The 19,108-nt window shown below is 33.6% G+C and overlaps 1 protein-coding gene and 1 pseudogene across 2 annotated transcripts; one reads left to right on the top strand and one right to left on the bottom strand.

The window, feature by feature from the left end:
• Positions 1 to 19,108, top strand: part of LOC128169661 (hemicentin-2-like) — a 143,719-nt pseudogene that overhangs the window by 18,329 nt on the left and 106,282 nt on the right.
• LOC128169642 (uncharacterized) lies at positions 1,471 to 6,198 on the bottom strand. 2 transcript variants are annotated; one of them, XM_052835756.1, is made up of 5 exons: positions 5,657 to 6,198; positions 4,896 to 5,151; positions 2,786 to 3,253; positions 2,028 to 2,504; positions 1,471 to 1,582 (listed from the first exon to the last, which is right to left on the bottom strand). In XM_052835756.1, exons 1-5 carry the CDS (start codon positions 6,118 to 6,120, stop codon positions 1,571 to 1,573), a joined length of 1,677 nt encoding a protein of 558 aa, XP_052691716.1. In that variant the 5' UTR covers positions 6,121 to 6,198; the 3' UTR covers positions 1,471 to 1,570. The 2 variants fall into 2 exon arrangements, with proteins under 2 accessions (XP_052691716.1, XP_052691715.1); XM_052835755.1 differs by lacking the exon at positions 1,471 to 1,582 and having other exon boundaries at positions 1,943 to 2,504.

A 19,108-nucleotide genomic window follows, 5' to 3' on the forward strand; every position in this document is an offset into this window, starting at 1 on the left:
GCAAGTACCAAGCTGGTACATGTACATGTATAATCTAACATAAACAAAGTCCAGATTTAATATTGCATATTCCTAAGTCGACAATATGGCAGATTTGGTTTATGTCGATGAATCATTATAGGAAGTTTTGTAAAACAGTTCACATATGGATTCCTATCAATGATAAGTTTTTGACAGCGAAATGTTCTGTTAGGGTCATACACGAGAATATCATTCTGCATTAGATCCTGTAGAACTTTTTGGACATCACTTTGATATGAAGGTAGATGATGGAAACCTTTCTTCTGACGTACACTTGCAATTTCATCGAAATGTTTAACAAAATTTACCAAGTGCGGATATTCCTTGGAATGAAGAATGATGCTCTCCTTTGTCTGATTTCCAGTGCATGCCACTTTACTGTCACGGTTAACCATTTCAAGGTATTCATCGAGTGCTATGTTGTTATTTTGTCCACCTTGAAGATTGACGAATCTGTTTGCAACAAGTCTTTGCCTAAGATCTTCAGGAAGTATCCCAGTACATGAAGTTAAGGCTGTCAGATGAATAGAGCCTATTAGGTATTTCACTTTGTTTGTCTTGTTGTAAAGAGGCAATTCGTATTTAGCTGACCTAACTGACCGCTCCCCATCCCCCATGTCGACTGCTGTGTCCAAGTTTTTGTGAATAATTAAAAGTTTAAATAACATGACAACATAATCTTGAAGCTCATCTCTGCTCTTCTTTTTGGTTTTGGGCTTCTTTGGAGGAATTTGAACATCATGCTTGTTTTGCTCATGTGCTTGAAGAGAACCCACGCAGGCATATGTTGCTTCGCAAAAGTGACATTTCAAACGTTCATTTTCAAGTGCACCAGACAACCAGTAGTTCTCCGAGTGTTGTGGATCATCTAACACTTCCCTCAATTCTTTACAAATGTCTTCTTCATTTTCAAAAAACCATGTCTGTAAGATTTCACTTGCCACCAAGTTCAACCATTCCACTTTATCCTTCTTTGATAGTTCATGGAATCCCTCTGGAAATGGGATGTTCGAATCAGCTTCTGTCAGGTGGAAATGATGAAGGAGAAGCAACTGACAAATGGCATCAAATACAGTGTAGAAAAGGAGCTTGTAAGGGCGATATGCATTCTTCACTTCACCTTTCACACCTCTATGGTTCAACAGATTTCTGTAGAAATAAAGAGTCCCAGGATCTTGTCCACTCTCTGTGCTGAAAGTCAGCTTGGCTATTGCCTATAACATAATCATGATTAAATAATAATATAAAACTAGTCAACTTGATACATATACCATAAGGGATAAAGAGAAAACTCAAAAGATGTTAAGAAAGAGAAATGCTCTATAATAACTTTTTGAATCTTTTTCATTCGACAAATAAGTCTCACAATTTATCTTGAAACAAAGACAAACAAAACATTAAGAATTATTAAATTTTTTTTAGATAGGTACCTCTAAGAAATTCATCAGCCTATGAAAATCTTCTATTTTGGAAATAAACCCTTCTAATTTTTCTCTTGCTGTTACTGCATTCTTCATAGCTTTTTGAGCTGATTGAACTCTCTCGTCTGTTAATCTGTCCCCTAAAATATCAATGTTTTCTACAATCAGCACTTACCTTAAATTGAATATCAAAACTTTAAATACTATTCTGGCAAAAAAATCATTATTTTGGAATTTGGATAATTAAATTAACATCTACAAATATTACACATTTCTTATGTTATAAAATTACAAGTATAGCCTAAAGACAAAATAATATTTACCTTCAAAAAAACACAGGCTCAACAATGTTTCCATTCTTGTATGGTATGAAGTCATTGGAAAGTTTCTTCAAAAGAGCAATGAGTTCTTGGGTCTTGTTTTCATTACAATCAAACAGTCCAAGAGGGTACTGAAAATATAATTTAGAAACTATTCTTTAACCAGTCATTGTTCATTATTACCGTAATTGAAATGCTAGATATCTTATTGAATCTAACAGTCACGTTTATTGACAATAGTATATAATAAATGTGTAATAATTACTTGGAATGTTTTTAGCCCAGAGAAATGACTGTAAGGGTGATCCAAATGCTTTGGATAAATAGAGCTGTACACCCTTTGAAGTTGAGGATTGTGCTCAATAATGGAAGTTGCAAATATGAACACTAATTCTCTCTTCAATTGTTTTTGCTCAGCAACAGACGGTATAAATTCACAGATTTGTTTGGCATCTCTTTCCTCTATTCTGTGGAGATCCGATAAGGGTGGAACTCTATCTTGAACCGCAATGACGTTGAAGAGATGCAGTGACAGTGTTCCTCGTTCTGAAGTCCTGTAAGATGGCAAAATGTTCTTGTCCCAATTGTCCCCGACTAATTGATATTTCACATTTCCACTATCAGCCCAGGAATCCCTCATTTCTTTCACTTTCAAATCTACTAGTTCCTTCCAAGTTTCTAATTTTCTATGAATGGTCTTCGGATGTACACATAATCCAATATTTGACAGTCGTTCAATATCCTACAAAACAATACAAACATGCATCAAAATAATTCCATACCGTATTTCACAAGACTTTAACCATTGGTCCCCTATTGTAGAGCCCCCCCCCCCATCCCCCTGAAAGGCAGGTTGTACCAAGTTTGGTTGGTTGAGAAGTTAACATAAGGTAATAAGCAATATAGGAAAGGTTTTTTTTTAGCCTTTGACTCTTGCAAGCAAAAATTAATTGCTTGTACCTGTATTTGTTTTGCTACTGAATTATGTACATAGGCAATATATAACATTGTTAATAATCATACCCTTTGAATACATCCACCATGAGTTAACACAAAGGCAATCATGTACTGGAAAAGGGACATTTCCTGGTTTCTCCCATGCAATGCAATGGCAGCAGATACCATAACATGGATGACTGATTTGCTATCACTGGAGAGCTCCTGGTCACTTACTACAGCTGATAGTAAAGAAAGAATTGTAGGGCATCTTCTTTGGAGTTCCTCCTTCATTTGCTGCCACTTAAATTCAAAAAAATCTTTAAAGTCCTTACTCTGGAGAATGGACCCCGACCCCCTCTTACAAAGAGCAAGTGCCTCTTTCTTGATCATTTTCGCTGCCCCATTTGTAACCTCCTCAGGGTGAGATGAGCAAAGGTTGTTAACAATGGTCCTTTCAACATTGTTTCCTCCCACTATTGTTCGGCAAATGCTTCTGTGAACTTCCGAAGTAATCAGGGCTGTTTTCTTTCCACTTTGGTAATGCACATATACCTTTAATAAGAGTAAGTATATTAAAAAATTAGCTGATTTGCATGATAATCACATTGAAGGGCTAATATTTAAAATGTACTTTGAATAATTTGATATAAGCTTAACATGACTAGCAAAAAGACAGTTTTTCAGTATTCTCAGTAATCATTCAATAGGTACACATAAATTCAATTCACACTCACTACACCTGATTTCACAATGTATATGCATAAAGTGCAATTTGTGTTTATGGTGCATTTTCATGTACAGTTGATTATTACTTTTTTACACTGCCATGGTATATTTACTGTTCAACTTTTTATAATTTTATAGAAGTCATGCATTATTTTCAATGTAAATATATCCATACATGTAAGATAGGTAAGGCATTATAGGGCTAAATAAAAATATTGCATATAATGATAATGATAAATTTTCCATTTACAAGTCGTGCTTAGCTTCATTATAATTATTAAGTATTTCATTTATTTATACGAGTCTTACATGTACAGCAGTTATGAATAGAAATCCTTTCCTTCATAGTTATGCAAATATTTGTCAATATTTGACAAATTAAAGAACATCTTGAGGCATATTCTAGAGTGTTGATATCTGTCAACAAAATAAAGAACAAAATTAAGAACAAACTTATGACATACATAAGTACATTAAGTAATATAGACAAACAAACAAATAAACAAACAAACAAAAAGGAAAGCAGTCAAACTTTTAACAATATGAATGGGATTACTGATCACTTCTTTGATCTATTTTGTATATATTGCAAAAATTTCAATATATACTAGCAGTAATCTATGAGTATGATCTACTATATTGTTTTCAAGTTTTCATTCAAATTAGAAGATGATCATTGATCCGTACTGAAAATAATGACAAAATAAGGCATAGCTGTGCCTACGAAACATGCAGAATGGAAAACATGATATATCACATTCATGTTCATATATAACAAATATTAATTACATTGGCGTCGGAACCGGGGGGGGGGGGGTTGCAAAAGTAGGCATAACCATAACCATAATCCTTTTTGTTTGCTTTTCAAGATATCTGATGAGTCTATAAAGCCCCCCCCCCCCTTCAATTTGCTTCCGACGCCACTGAATTCAGAGTTGAACTTGTCAGTATAATCAACTGACAATAAATTTTCATCAGAAAAAAAATTGACCAACATATAAGTTTAGTAAATATCTAAACCTAAACTTCATCATGAACACTATACCTCAACTTCTCCATTTTTATAAACAGTGTCATGTTTATCAGCTTTATTCTCCTAAAATTTATGACAAATACTCAATTCATTAAAATTCTGACACATGATTTGGTCTTCAAATTAAAAAACACATTCACATTGGAAGGCAGTAGAAATAAACCTATGCAATGATGATTATCCCAAATTGATCATGTTTTAGTTACATAAAAATAACATATTCTAGATTTTTTAAAATTATTGATAGGACATTCTTATAAACTTTAATACTGACATTTGATCTGGATTTCATTTGAAATTTGATCTGGTTTAAAACAGAAAAAGACATCAGACAAAATGCAAAAACTGGACTTAAAAAGTTGATTTTTTTGGACCCATATCCAAAAATAAACTAAAACAATATCACACATTCTTTACTAAATGACAAATGTGTACCTTTTTGCTAAAGTCACCCCCGAGAGAACGACGTGCTTTGCTTGTAATTACAGAGCTGGAGCTTGTATCCACCATCTGAGGAGCAGGCTGAATTGGAACAAGCTTGACAGGTGTTACCCGTCTGATGGGCACTAAGAGCAGATCATCTGTTTGATTGGTTCGGACCCTCTTTACCTGAACATTTTCCTTCAATGGACTCCTCATCTCTCTCTTTTCCATAAAAAATTTAGATGGGGAAGGCACGCAGACACTTAACCTACAACAATTGATGTTGTGAAGCTTTAGGTGGTTTTATATTTTACTAATTAATTGAAAGTTAACAAACATTATACATGTATAAATAATTATATCAAATCATTACATGTGGATCAGGATGACCATAACTACATGTACATAGGATATTAGTTAAGCCCCTTTATTTTAAACACCCTGCTTTACAAACTAATTTCTTAAAATAATAGCCAATAAAGACAATCATGTAATAATTAGGTGGATTAATTATGATGTTAACAAACATTAATTACAATGGGCTATTATTACACAATTAAACCCTGTTCAACATTACATTATTGCTTGTCAGTTATCTTTTACAAAAGGAACATATTTTCATGAGAGATTATCGTTGTAATCTGACTGAATCTGGCGATTTTTTTTTTAAACATAACAGTGTTAAAATCAAAATAATTCTACTAAATTGCCGTTTTAAAAGGGACAGAATGATATCCATGATCAGCTAAATGTTATACAGTGGATTGACAAACCTTTGCATCGTAACTTGGACAGACGCCTTAAAAGAGTCTCGGAGCGTCGCTGCTTCCTTCTCAATTTTAAGGACCTTTTCAATGTTTCTGAAGCACTTTTGGCACACACCGGTATCACTAGTGAATATGACGTCGTTTGTAATGTTACACACATCCTTCACGATTTTCAGTCGTTCTACGGAAAGGCGAAGCTTCTTGTCTAAATACTTTTTGATAGTGGTGTTGCCATCACTATCAACTAACTTCTGTATAAATGAAAAGCCGCATACAAGACAGGAATTCCCTAGCGGGTACACTTTTTTAGGGGTACTGCCAATGTCTTGTTTATTCGTGGGCGCCGCCATTTTTTTCTTTCGGAAGTAAATTTTAAGCTTTATCGTTCGGAGACCCTCGAGACTTATCAAATTGGCGTAGCCTCTAACGACTTTGCCAGCGTAGATTTCATTGGTTAATACAAAGTTCATTCTGACGTGACCCTGTACGGGATGTCTTCAGATCTTTGTGTAGCGACATCGAATTTGTCAGAGCGGATCAAAGATCTTATTTTAATCAGATTGCTTCTTAGACGTACTTCTAGCGTTGCTTTCGACATTAGCGGAAAAGCCACTCGTTGCTTTGCAACGAGCTTTGCTCTAGTTTTTTTTTTTCCCCGCAAATTTTGTGCACGAGATTTCTCGAACATTTTTTGTCTGATTGCTATGAAACTTTCAGGGTATGTAGATGATATTAATATCTCTAGACGTTTTTTTCAAATTTTTTAAATTCACTTCCGGTTATGAGTTATTGCCCTTTAATTGAAAATTGGGGGGTCTTTTGTCCAGAGTTGATCTCGGGAACTACAGATGATAGATTCATGAAATTTGGCGAAATTGTCGGTAACATTTTATAGTTTTGCTGGCATGAAAATTTTGGTAATTTCTTTGTTAGTTTTTGAGCTATTTGTCGCCAAAGTTTAAGATTTTCTCGGGGCTGAAATTTTGTTGCTTTTTGTATTATAACCTTTGAACTAAAAATATTTTGTTTATACATATAGAACAAAAGTTGTTTAGAATAACGAGAGCTTTCATTTAAAATTAAGAAAAAAGGGCTGGCCCCTATAATTAGGGGTCAACAGCTCATACACGTATTTTTCTGATAGCAAAAATCGTTATCATTTTATGAAAAAAAATTAATTCAGTTATTGTTAATATATTAAATAATGTCATTTGGTATCAAATTAAACAAGTTCTGTGCTATATTTTTTTTCAAATTTCATAAAACAAATATGTGAGAATCGTACATGAACGAGTTAATACATGTATGTCTACATAAACACACAAGCGAACAAATGCCACATTAACATGATTAAGGCCCAGACATTTACTGCATTACGTTGTGTTGCGTCTTAGATAAATTGTTGTGATTCAATTTCATTTTTTTTCATCTATATCATTTATGAATTCAATGAACACACATTATTTAAACGTTCTATGTGCAACTATTTGTCGGGGCGCCCCTGCTTGTAACCCCTGCGCGCGCGCCGAATGTAAACAGTAACGAACGGCATTGTAGAAAAGAGAGAGCCGTAATGCAGAAGAGAAGTTGTGTATTCTTTCGGTGTACACATGCATTTTCAATTGACTGTGAAACATATGAACATGCACAGGGAACAATACTACATATTTGTTTAAGGAGGATATTTTTCTCGTGTGAATCGTTTGCGAGGAAATTCTGACAGCCACACTTCTGTCGACGATCAGCCGTTGATAAGCTACGAGTAATAAAGGACAAAAGATGGACATTAAAGTGAGTGATTTATGTGGATGTTACTGAAGAAGGTGAGGCTTTTACTCCTTTTAAAGTTTCTTGTTAACTGGTTAAAATTTAGTATGTATAGATGTACATGTAAGTACGTGCACACTGTTAGATGTTTTTGTTATGGTGTGGGTGTTTGTTTACTAACGTGTAATTTTTACATGTTTCATGGATGTTTAGACTCGCTCGAGGTTCATGGGGGACTGGAAAGGGTAACTGAATTTATGTATTTAAAAAAATAACAGATTGTGAATTTTCAACTCAAAATTCAAAGCAGGGTCTAATTAGAAACATATCATATATTCTTGTGCAGAAGACTCCATATGTAGTCATGAATACCCTGTAGACATAGCTTCAAGTAAATAAAATTGTATACTTCAGACTTCAGAGTTAAAACATGACTTAATATCTTTATGATGCCGATCATTGTATCATTAGAGAGGTTTAGCAGACCAACGGGTACCCGGTATATGTACTTCTACATGTAGGTTACAAGTTAGAACTATGTGTACCATTCTACCAGTTCACATATTTTTTCTTGTTTAGCAGTTATGATGTGTATTTAAATTGTCTTTGTTAATGTTTTAAATGTAATCTTTTATTCTCTTTTTTTAATCTGACTACTGGCAGTACTGGCGTGCGAGCAGTTCTCGCCGAGGACCATTTCTCGCTGGTGCCCTGTTACATCATATTTTTGTATATAATTTTATGTGTTGATAAAATGACGTAACAATGCACTGGTGAGAAATGGTACTCGGCGAGAACTGATTGCACGCCAATATTGATTAATTACAGACAAAAACTGAAGGTTGCGAGTGTTATTTTTTATTGAACAACATTGTTTAAAATAATTCTTTATATGTGACGATCAGACCGGTTTGAATACCAGTGCCAGATAGCTCAGTTGGTAGAGCACCTGACTAGAGATTCAGGGGGCCCAGGTTCAAATCCCGGTTTGGTCCTTCATTATTTCTCCCATCCTGTTACAATATTGGTGTTGTGACCAACCCCTGGAACTAACAGGTTAACTCGATCCTGCCAGGGATGATCTTCGAGGGTGAAGATCATTTAAGGGGGAGGAATGTGACGGTCAGACTGGTTTGAATACCGGTGCCAGATACATGTAGCTCAGTTGGTAGAGCACTTGACTAGAGATTCAGAGGGCCAGGTTCGAATCCCACTTTGTTCCGTCGTTATTTCTCCCATCTTTTACATATACATGTATATCAGATATATGACAGATGATTAAGAGTCATCACATGTTTTGCAAGATGCAATAAGTGTTAAAAACCTTTACTTTACAACAGAATACATTTAAGTGAATATTTATGCTCCTTGTTATTATTTGGTTTGGTTTTCTTGACAGTGTCGCATAAACAATTTACCCGCTCCTAAAACACAAACTTTCTTTTTGTGGATTCAGCTTACCGCTGATTGGCTGCTGTTGCAGCAGACAAATAAGATATGCACGCACAAAACACAATGAACTTATCAGAGAATGAGTTGAGTTTATTTCAACTGTTGGAATTTGGGTATTTTTTTTTTTAAATGTATACTTGTGACAAAACATATATGTGGTACATACAGCTGTAGCTTTATGAAGAAAATTTTGGTTAGACCATATATACCTATCATGCAAGTAAATGATATTTACAAAAAACTTGCAATTTATGGCGCACGAAATATACGCTAGTTTTATAAAGATTGACATACATGTAATGTACCACATTCTGTGAAAAATAATCTATTAAAAATTCTTCATTAAGTTTACTCATACATGTTTTATGCTTATTACACGTAGTATTGTTTTTAAAACATGTAATTTATAAGAAAATAAACAAAAACCCTCGCTAAATTTATTTGCAAAAAAAAAAAACCACAGTAGAATTGATAAAAAATGGTATACCAGAAGCTAATACCAGTACATGTACTTTGACGCTGTTCGGTGGGTAATACATGTATTCGTTTGTAATTTACGAATTGAAATATTGACTGTTGCACTACAAGTACGGTAATAAACTCTCTCTCTCTATCTCTCTCAAACTCTCTCTCTTTCTCAATTTGATAAGTGTTTATACCTATGAAAATTTTTTAATATTATATTATGACTTGATATGCAAATTTTTGATCTTGTACTGCCTAAATGTTATGTCATGTATTGGGATATGTCATACTTATTACACTGCATGGTCAGTGTATTTTTTCCAGAAATACTATGTATATGTTAATGTAAACACAGCTATTACTAGTACATGTATGTAAACACAGCTAATTATTTTTTTTATTTATTTCAGCTCAAAACGGACTCTTGTTACCACATGGCTTTTACCGGTACCTGTTGATTCTTGTGGGTCAGCTCCTGAGATTAACCTGTCACCTCTATCCACATGCATATTCCTTGTGTTCTACAGACTATTTACCGGTAATTCAAATTAAATCCGATAATGCATGAACAATAATGGAACTTGAAGAAAGCATCATGCCATGTTGTGGTTTGTGTTTGATAAGAAATTATGAAAACAAAATTAAGGCTGTTTAAAGAAATTCATAATTGCTGTGAAAATTTGTTTTTCAATAAAAGTATACAATTATGTTTCCTTTATTTTTTATTTCATAAAGATATTTAGATGTGTTTACATAATTGAAACCCCCCCCCCCCCTCTATTTAATTGTCTGCATTAAGATTACATGTAGGATATGTAAATGTACATTTGACTTTGAAATAACATCTGCTATGATAATTACTTTTGAAATGAACAAGAAACAACCTTTTTCTACCTTTGTAAGGTATATATGCATAAAAAAGTAGAAAAACATGTCAAATTTGAACATTTTTCATTGAAATCAACTCTGTCTCCAGCTACCTGGGTGTGTTTGAATTTAATTCTAATTTAAGGCAGATGTCTAACTTGTAGGTTGTAACTTACTGTTTTAGCATGGTTAGAAGGAGACTAGAAATCAGAATAGATTAGATATTCACTAAATATGATTGTTAGCTTACTTTTTTCATGAAAACAAGAAATCACAAGCAGGACAGCTGTCTATTTGTTAATTAAAATGGTACAAATCATACAATAAACAAATAAAGATCAAATTTTAGAATCATTGATGATTGTTTTCAAATATGTGTGAGAAATTACTCAAGGAAATTGCCACACGTTTCATAAAATTAGGTAAAACATTTCAAACCATGACTTTTTATGAAAATCAAAAGATTGGGGGGTGGGGGGTATACATGTAAGGGTATTTCTAAGTGATGTGAAGCTTTTATCATGATTATATCATGTAGGCATATGTTGTATTGATTAAGGTTTCTTTTTAAAGGTGGGTTAACAAAAGTTGACCTCTAAAAGGTCAGGTAAAGATGTTTTACTATGGAGAACCCTGTAAATCTGTGTTTACTAAAGGAAATTGGAAATGGTGGGTTCACTTAAATGGCCATATTTTCATTAAACCTCAATGAAATTGGCAATATGTGGTATTCTTTTTCTCAGAATTGCATTAGCTTTCTTATTCTAAGACAAACCGTCTTTTCATAAAAATGTTAGTGTACTAAGTTAAAGGTACAAGGAACAGTTTCGGATAAAGTACAGTCAAAATTTTTGTAAAATTGAGAGTGACTGTACTTGAAGGTTTATCATTGTTGCGTAGATTCATGAAATGAATTTTAATGATTATCAATAGTTAGAGGGATGTCTCTTGTTGGAATTGGTAAGCAATATTAAGGCCCCTAATTTTAAGTACATGAGAAGCAGAAATAAATTGTGAAACTTGCGGCTATGACAGATATGTTGACTTTACAGTGAAATTGAAGGTTACAAACGAAAGGTTATATAACATGAAATGTAGGTGGATGGGATATTATATGCCTATTTAGTATTTACTGGGTATGAGGACAATAGCAAGTTTATTGTCCCCCAAGACAGCAAATATTTAATGAGGCAAAGCCAAGGGAAATAGTTGCTGTGGAATGGGACAATAAACTTGCTATTGTCCGAATAGTCAGTTAATTGGTATTTCATTATACAGAAGAAAACTTTATTTGTCAGCGATGCAGAATTTCTTGATGATAAACAAATTAGAGTTAAATCAAACTTTGTATTGAATGCGGCGATCTTATTAGGTCAGAGGTGTTCCGAGTTTAAGGTGATATGGGACACTTCCATGTTGTGACGTATTGTTTATCGAAATAAACAATAAAATAAAGTGTAATTATATAAGTACATGTAGTTTCTTTTCAAAAATGGTCACCTAACTCCTTAGCACAGTGGGTTAGAGGGTTTACTAGGAACCTGTAAGTCATGAGTTCGAATCCCGCTGGGGTTTTTACAATTTTTACCTTTTGAAATATTTTTAAAAGCTATTTTTTGGTTAAATATTGTAAAATTTGAAAATTCTAAACCGGTGAAAAGTTTTCAATTATATAGTACTTTAATCCACATTAATATCGACAGATGTCCCATACCACCTTAAAAAGGAGGGAAATCAAATTCTGCTGATGAATGGTTTTGATGACTATTCACCATGGGCAGATAGCATAGATACTATTTTGAATTAGATAAAAAGGCATGTTTATGCGGGCGCCTTCTAGTGATCAATTTGTCCGTCTGTCCATCCGAGATGGCTTGACAGGATCATAGCTTCTCTCCCCTTGGCCCAATCTGGCTCATACCTCATCCACAGGGTTGCTTTGGTTGAAGGATGTGCAGTGACCTTGAACCATGTTTTTAGGTATAAGGTTAAGGTCATAGCAGAATTATATATATAAAATCCTTGTCTGGGGCATATCTTTTTTCCCTTTGGTCCAATCTGGCTAATACTCGCAGAGTGTCTCTATGGTTAAACGATGTGCAGTTCCCTTGCATGAAATTTCTCGGTAACGGGTGAAGATCATATCGGATCGTGTAAAAATCCTTTTTTGAGAGCATATATAATTTCTGCTAACCCCTATTTGGCTCAGACTTCACATAAGCAGAGCTTTTGAGTAAAGGGTGAAAGGGTGTGTAGTGACCTTGAACCTATTTTCAGTGAAAAGAAACTGTGAAGGTCATACCAGAATTATATTTTTAAAAATCCTTGTCCTGAGTATATCTTCTCTCCCTTTGCTCCATTCAGCCTCATACTTCACCCACATGATGCCTTTGTTCAAAATATATGCAATGACCTCGAATGATATTTGTAGATGAAGAGTCAAGGTCATATCAGATCACACAAAAATCCATATTTTAAGAGCATAGATATACTCTCCTTTTAGCCCCTATTTGGCTAATATTTTACCTTTACAGAGTTTATTGGTTAATGGCGTTAAAGGTCACCTTGAACCAAGTCTGTCAATGTGAAGGTCATAGCAGATCTTTTTAAAATTAGTTTTAGATAGTAGATTATTTTTCAAATATTCTTAATCTTGGTCAGATTGAACAAAAATGCATGTATGTTAGGGGGAATGAAATTGAATTAAAAGTTCTATGCCAGCTGGAAAAATTTCAAGTTATAGGTCAAGGTCAAAGCAGAATTCTCTGAAATAACATAAGTGGGGCCCTTTGAAATGTTCACCATTTCAATGTTGTCTGGTTCATAGTAATTTTACATAGAAAATATTCACAGAAGTACAGTAAAGTAAACTTTACATCGATAAGTTTCTGACAATTAATGACGCAACGAGCACACAGTACGAAAGGTCAACCTTTTGAAAAGCAGTGAAGAGGAAAAATTGCTCAGAATTATGTTTTAAACAAAATTGATTTTTTACATAAATTTTAATTTTGCATTCTGGGTTAAGAAAAAAGATGTTAGTTCAAGGTAAAGTAAACTTGTACTTAAAATGAAGTCAAATTTGTTAAGTCGTACTTCAACACATTTTTTTTGTTAAGTCGTTCTAGAAATGGTTAAGGGTTTTTGGTTAAGTCGTACCTAAAAACATTCGGATCATGTTAAGTTGTACCAAGAATCATTCGATTTTTTTTATCTTTTTGTACTTACGTTTCTTTGTTACTAGATTAAGAACTCTGCTTCTTAGACGTACTTCTAGCGTTGCTTTCGACATTAGCGGAAAACCCACTCGTTGCTTTGCAACGAGCTTTGCTCTAGTTATTATTATTTTTTTTTATCCGCAAATTTTGTGTAGGCCATTTCTCGTACATTTGTTGTCTGATTGTTATGAAACTTTCAGGGTATGTAGACAATGTTAATATCTCGAGACGATTTTTTCAAATTTTAAAAATTCACTTCCGGTTATGAGTTATTGCCCTTTAATTGAAAATTGGGGGGTCTTTTGTCCAGAGTTGATCTCGGGAACTACAAAAGATAGTTGCATGAAATTTAGCAGAATTGTTGGTAACATTTTATAGTTTTGCTGGCATGAAAAGTTTGGCAAAATGTTTTTTAGTTTTTAAGCTATTTGCCGGTAAAGTATAAGGTTTTGGGGGGTCTGAAATTTTGTTGTTCTTTGTATAATAACCTTTAAACTAAAAATATTTTGTTAATACATATAGAGCAAAAGTTGTTTAGAATAACGAGAGCTTTCATTTAAAATTAAGAAAAAAGGGCTGGCCCCTATAATTAGGGGTCAGCAGCTCATACACGTATTTTTCTGATAGCAAAAATCGTTATCATTTTATGAAAAAAATTAATTCAGTTATTGTTAATATATTAGATAATGTCATTTGGTGTCAAATTTAAATAGTTCTTTGCCCTATTTTTTTCAAATTTCATACAACAAATATGTGTGAATCGTACATGAACGAGTTAATTTGTCTACATAGACACACAAGCGAACAAATGCCGTTTTAAGGCCCAGGCATTTACTGCATTACATTGTGTTGCGTCTTAGATAAATTGTTGTGATTCAATTTCATTTTTTTTTCATCTAGGCTATATCATTTATGAATTCAACTACTTATTTAACACGTTCTAATCGGCCACGCAGAACAAATGTTTGCAATGTTTGTTGCGGACCCGCGAATGTAAACAGTAACGAACGGCATTGTAGAAAAGAGAGAGCGTAATGCAGAAGATAAGTTGTGCATTTTTCGGTGTACACATGCATTTTCAAGTTACTGTGAAACATATGAACATGCACAGGGAACAATACTACATATTTGTATAAGGAGGGATATATTCTCGTGTGAATCGTTTACGAGGAAATTCTGACAGCCACACTTCTGTCGACCATGTCGACGGATGTGTATGTTTCCATTGATCAGCCGTTGATAAGCTACGAGTAATAAAGGGGAAAAGATGGACATTAAAGTGTGTGATCTATTTGGATGTTACTGAAGAAGGTGAGGCTTTTTATTCCTTTTAAAGTTTCTTGTCTATAGTGGTTAAAATGTCAGCATGTTAACTGGTTAACATTTAGTCTATAGATGTACATGTAAGTACGTGCACACTGTCACTGATGTATGTTATTTTTCTAGTCCAGACAATATAAATCCTTTTAACAGAATTGAATCCCAAATGTTGTACCTTTCACTTGTTTTTTTCTCCTTTTTACCAGAATTTTGTGTAAATTACAATTCAATTTATTGACAAAATCCACATGTGGCGAAAGTCATACATACAGTATACAAATATACATGTAGTTGGTACTGTACATAGATTTTCTTATGATATGTCCATCGCGTATGAATTTACAAATATATCTTGATGATTTAACATCTGCTGGGGTAAGAATTTTATAAGAATTACAGAGTTAGATGTTTTGTTATAGTGTGGGTGTTTGTTTACTAACGTGTACTTTTTACATTGTTTACTGGATGTTTAGACTTGCTCGAGGTTCATTGGTGACTCTTATTTATTGGAAAGGATGACCGAATTTATCTATTTAAAAAAAAATCAGATTGTGAATTTTCAACTCAAAATTCAAAGCAGGGTCTAATTAGAAACATATGTCATTGATCATATTCTTGTGTGGAGGACTCCAAATGTAGACATAAATACCCTGTAGACATACATGTAACATCAAGTAAATAAAATTGTATACTTCAGACTTCAGAGTTAAAACATGACTAAAAAGTCTTTAATATTTTTATGATGTCGATCAATGTATCATTAGAGAGGTTTAGCAGACCAACGGGTACCCGGTACATGTACTTGTACATGTAGTTTACAAGTTAGAACTATGCGTACCACTCTACCAGTTCACATAATTTTTCTTGTTTAGCAGTTTTGATGTGTACTTGAATTGTCCTTGTTAATGTTTAAAATGTAATTTTTCATTTATATTCTCTTTTTTTAATCTGACTACTGGCAGTACTGGCATGCCAGCAGTTCTTGTCGAGGACCATTTCTCGCTGGTGCAATGTTACATCATATTTTCGTATATAATTTTATGTGTTGATAAAATGACGTAACAATGCACTGATGAAACTGATCGCATGCCAATATTGATTAATTACAGACAAAAACTGAAGGTTGCAAGTGTTATTTTTTATTGAACACCATTGTTTAAAATAACTTTTTATATATGTGGCGGTCAGACCGGTTTAAATACCAGTGTTCAGTTGTTAGAGCACCTGACTAGAGATTCAGGGGGCCCAGGTTTAATTCCTGGTTTGGTCCTTCATTATTTCTCCCATCCTGTTACAATATTAAGGCTTGGACGTTTCTGTACTTAGCCGATTCGGTACATATCACTATACATGAGATGCGATACGATACATATCACGATACATTGCAACTAAATGAAAACATGAATAAGGGTTAAAAATTTATTCAATCTGTCGATGTATTACCGCATGTCCAAAGTTATTTTGATATATTTAAAATGAGCGTTGCACAATTTACAAATTACTTAAGTCTCATATACACTACTTTTTCATTAACAAGTAATCCAAAAGTTGTCCACACTCCAGATTTAGCTTCCTACAGGTTTGACAACTTTACGAGGTTTTCCGCCATCTTTGTACTTTCATATTAGGCGCGCAGACTAAAAAATAGCCGATATATGAAGCTCAGATATTTTTGGAAAATAAAACAAAGTCCGCATAGGTATCGTAATGTATTAATGGTAAATGTAACAATCCAAATATCGTCAAAATAAATACCGTGATGCACCGGTGCATTGGTGGATCGTTCCATCCCCATACAATATTGGTGTTGTAACCAACCCCTGGAACTGACAGGTTAACTCCTGCCAGGGGAAGAGCCAGGGGTGATCTTTGAGGGTGAAGATCATTTAAGGGGGGGGGGGATGTGATGGTCAGACTGGTTTGAATACCGGTGCCAGATACATGTAGCTCAGTTGGTAGAGCACTTGACTAGAGATTCAGAGGGCAAGGTTCGAATCCCAGTCTGTTCTGTCATTATTTCTCCCATCTTGTACATATATATCAGATCTATTCAAGTCAGTGTCAGCTACATTATGCATAAACAATTTTACCCGCTCCTACTTAACCACAAACTTTCTTATTAGTGGATTCAGCTTACTGCTGATTGGCTGCTGTTGCAGCAGACTTATAATATATGCACGCACAAAACACAATGAACTTATCAGAGAATGAAAAATTCATCGAGTTACTTTCAACTGTTGGAATTTGGGTATTTTTTAAAAATGTATACTTGTGACAAAACATATGATTATGTGGTACATACAGCTGTAGCTTTATGAAGAAAATTTTGGTTAGACCATATATACCTATCATGCAAGTAAATGATATTTACAAAAAACTTGCAATTTATGGCGCACGAAATATACGCTACTTTTATAAAGATTGACATACATGTAATGTAACACATTCTGTGAAAAATAATCTATTAAAAATTCTTCATTAAGTTTACTCATACATGTTTTATGCTTATTACACATAGTATTGTTTTTAAAACATGTAATTTAAAAGAAAAGAAACCAAAACCCTCGCCAAATTTATTTGCAAAAAAAAAAACCGGTAGAATTGATAAAACATGGTATACCAGAAGGAAATACATGTACTTTGAGCTAATTATTTTTTTTTTTTTATTTCAGCTCAAAACAGCCTCTTGTTACCACATGGCTTTTACCGGTACCTGTTGATTCTTGTGGGTCAGCTCCTGAGATTAACCTGTCACCTCTATCCACATGCATATTCCTTGTGTTCTACAGACTATTTACCGGTAATTCAAATTAAATCCGATAATGCATGAACAATAATGGAACTTGAAGAAAGCATCATGCCATGTTGTGGTTTGTGTTTGATAAGAAATTATGAAAACAAAATTAAGGCTGTTTAAAGAAATTCATAATTGCTGTGAAAATTTGTTTTTCAATAAAAGTATGCAATTATGTTTCCTTTATTTTTTATTTCATAAAGATATTTAGATGTGTTTACATAATTGAAAAATCCCCCCCCCTCCCCTGTATTTAATTGTCTGCATTAAGATTACATGTAGGATATGTAAATGTACATTTGACTTTGAAATAACATCTGCTATGATAATTACTTTTGAAATGAACAAGAAACAACCTATTTCTACCTTTCTAAGGTATATATGCAGAAAAAAAGTAGAAAAACATGTCAAATTTGAACATTTTTCATGGAAATCAACTCTGTCTCCAGCTACCTGGGTGTTTGAAGTTTATTTTAATTTAAGGCAGATGTCTAACTTGTAGGTTGTATCTTACTATTTTAGCATGGTTAGAGGAGACTAGAAATCAAAATAGATTAGATATTCACTAAATATGATTGTTAGCTTACTTTTTTTCATAAAAACAAGAAATCACAAGCAGGACAGCTGTCTATTTGTTAATTAAAATGGTGTAAATCATAAAAGAAACAAATAATTAGGATCAAATTTTAGAATCATTGATGATTGTTTTCAAATATGTGTGAGAAATGACTCAAGGAAATTGCCATAAGTTTCATAAAATTAGGTTAAACATTTTTAACCATGACTTTTTATGAAAATCAAAAGATGGGGGGGGGGGGGGTATACATGTAAGGATATTTCTAAGTGATGTGAAGCTTTTATCATGATTATATAATGTAGATGCATGTTGTATTGAATAAGGTTTCTTTTCAAAGGTGGTTGAACAACAATTGACCTCTAAAAGGTCAGGTAAAGATGTTTTACTATGGAGAACCCTGTAAATCTGTGTTTACTAAAGGAAATTGGAAATGGTGGGTTCACTTAAATGGCCATATTTTTATTAAACCTCAATGGAATTTGCAATATGTAGTATTCTTTTTCTCAGAATTGCATTAGCTTTCTTATTCTAAGACAAACCGTCTTTTCATAAAATGTTAGTGTACTAATTGCAGTTAAAGGTACATGTACAAGGAATAGTTTCGGATAAAGAACCGTCAATATTTTTGTAAAATTGATAGTGACTGTACGTGAAGATTTACCAGTGTTGCGTAGATTCATGAAATGAATTTTAATGTTTATCAATAGTTAATGGGATGTCTCTTGTTGGAATTGGTAAGGCCTAAAAAAAATAGTGTGTTTAGGGTAACACTGATGAAAAAATTAGGTTAGGTAGGTGGGGATTTTTTTTAATTTTATCTATTTTTTTTTGGCCTGAATCCTAAGAATGTTTGTTTGTTTCATATTTAAAAACGTATTTTTTATTGGAAATAAGATGAAATTCACAGTCGGATAAAATCAGGCATCTAAAAATGGTAGGATCGGGCCATTTTTGTAGGTTAGGTCGGGTTACCCGAAACCCACAACTTTTTTTTTTTA

This window comes from Crassostrea angulata, unplaced genomic scaffold (genome assembly GCF_025612915.1).
Source record: "Crassostrea angulata isolate pt1a10 unplaced genomic scaffold, ASM2561291v2 HiC_scaffold_167, whole genome shotgun sequence".
NCBI lineage: Eukaryota > Metazoa > Mollusca > Bivalvia > Ostreida > Ostreidae > Magallana > Magallana angulata.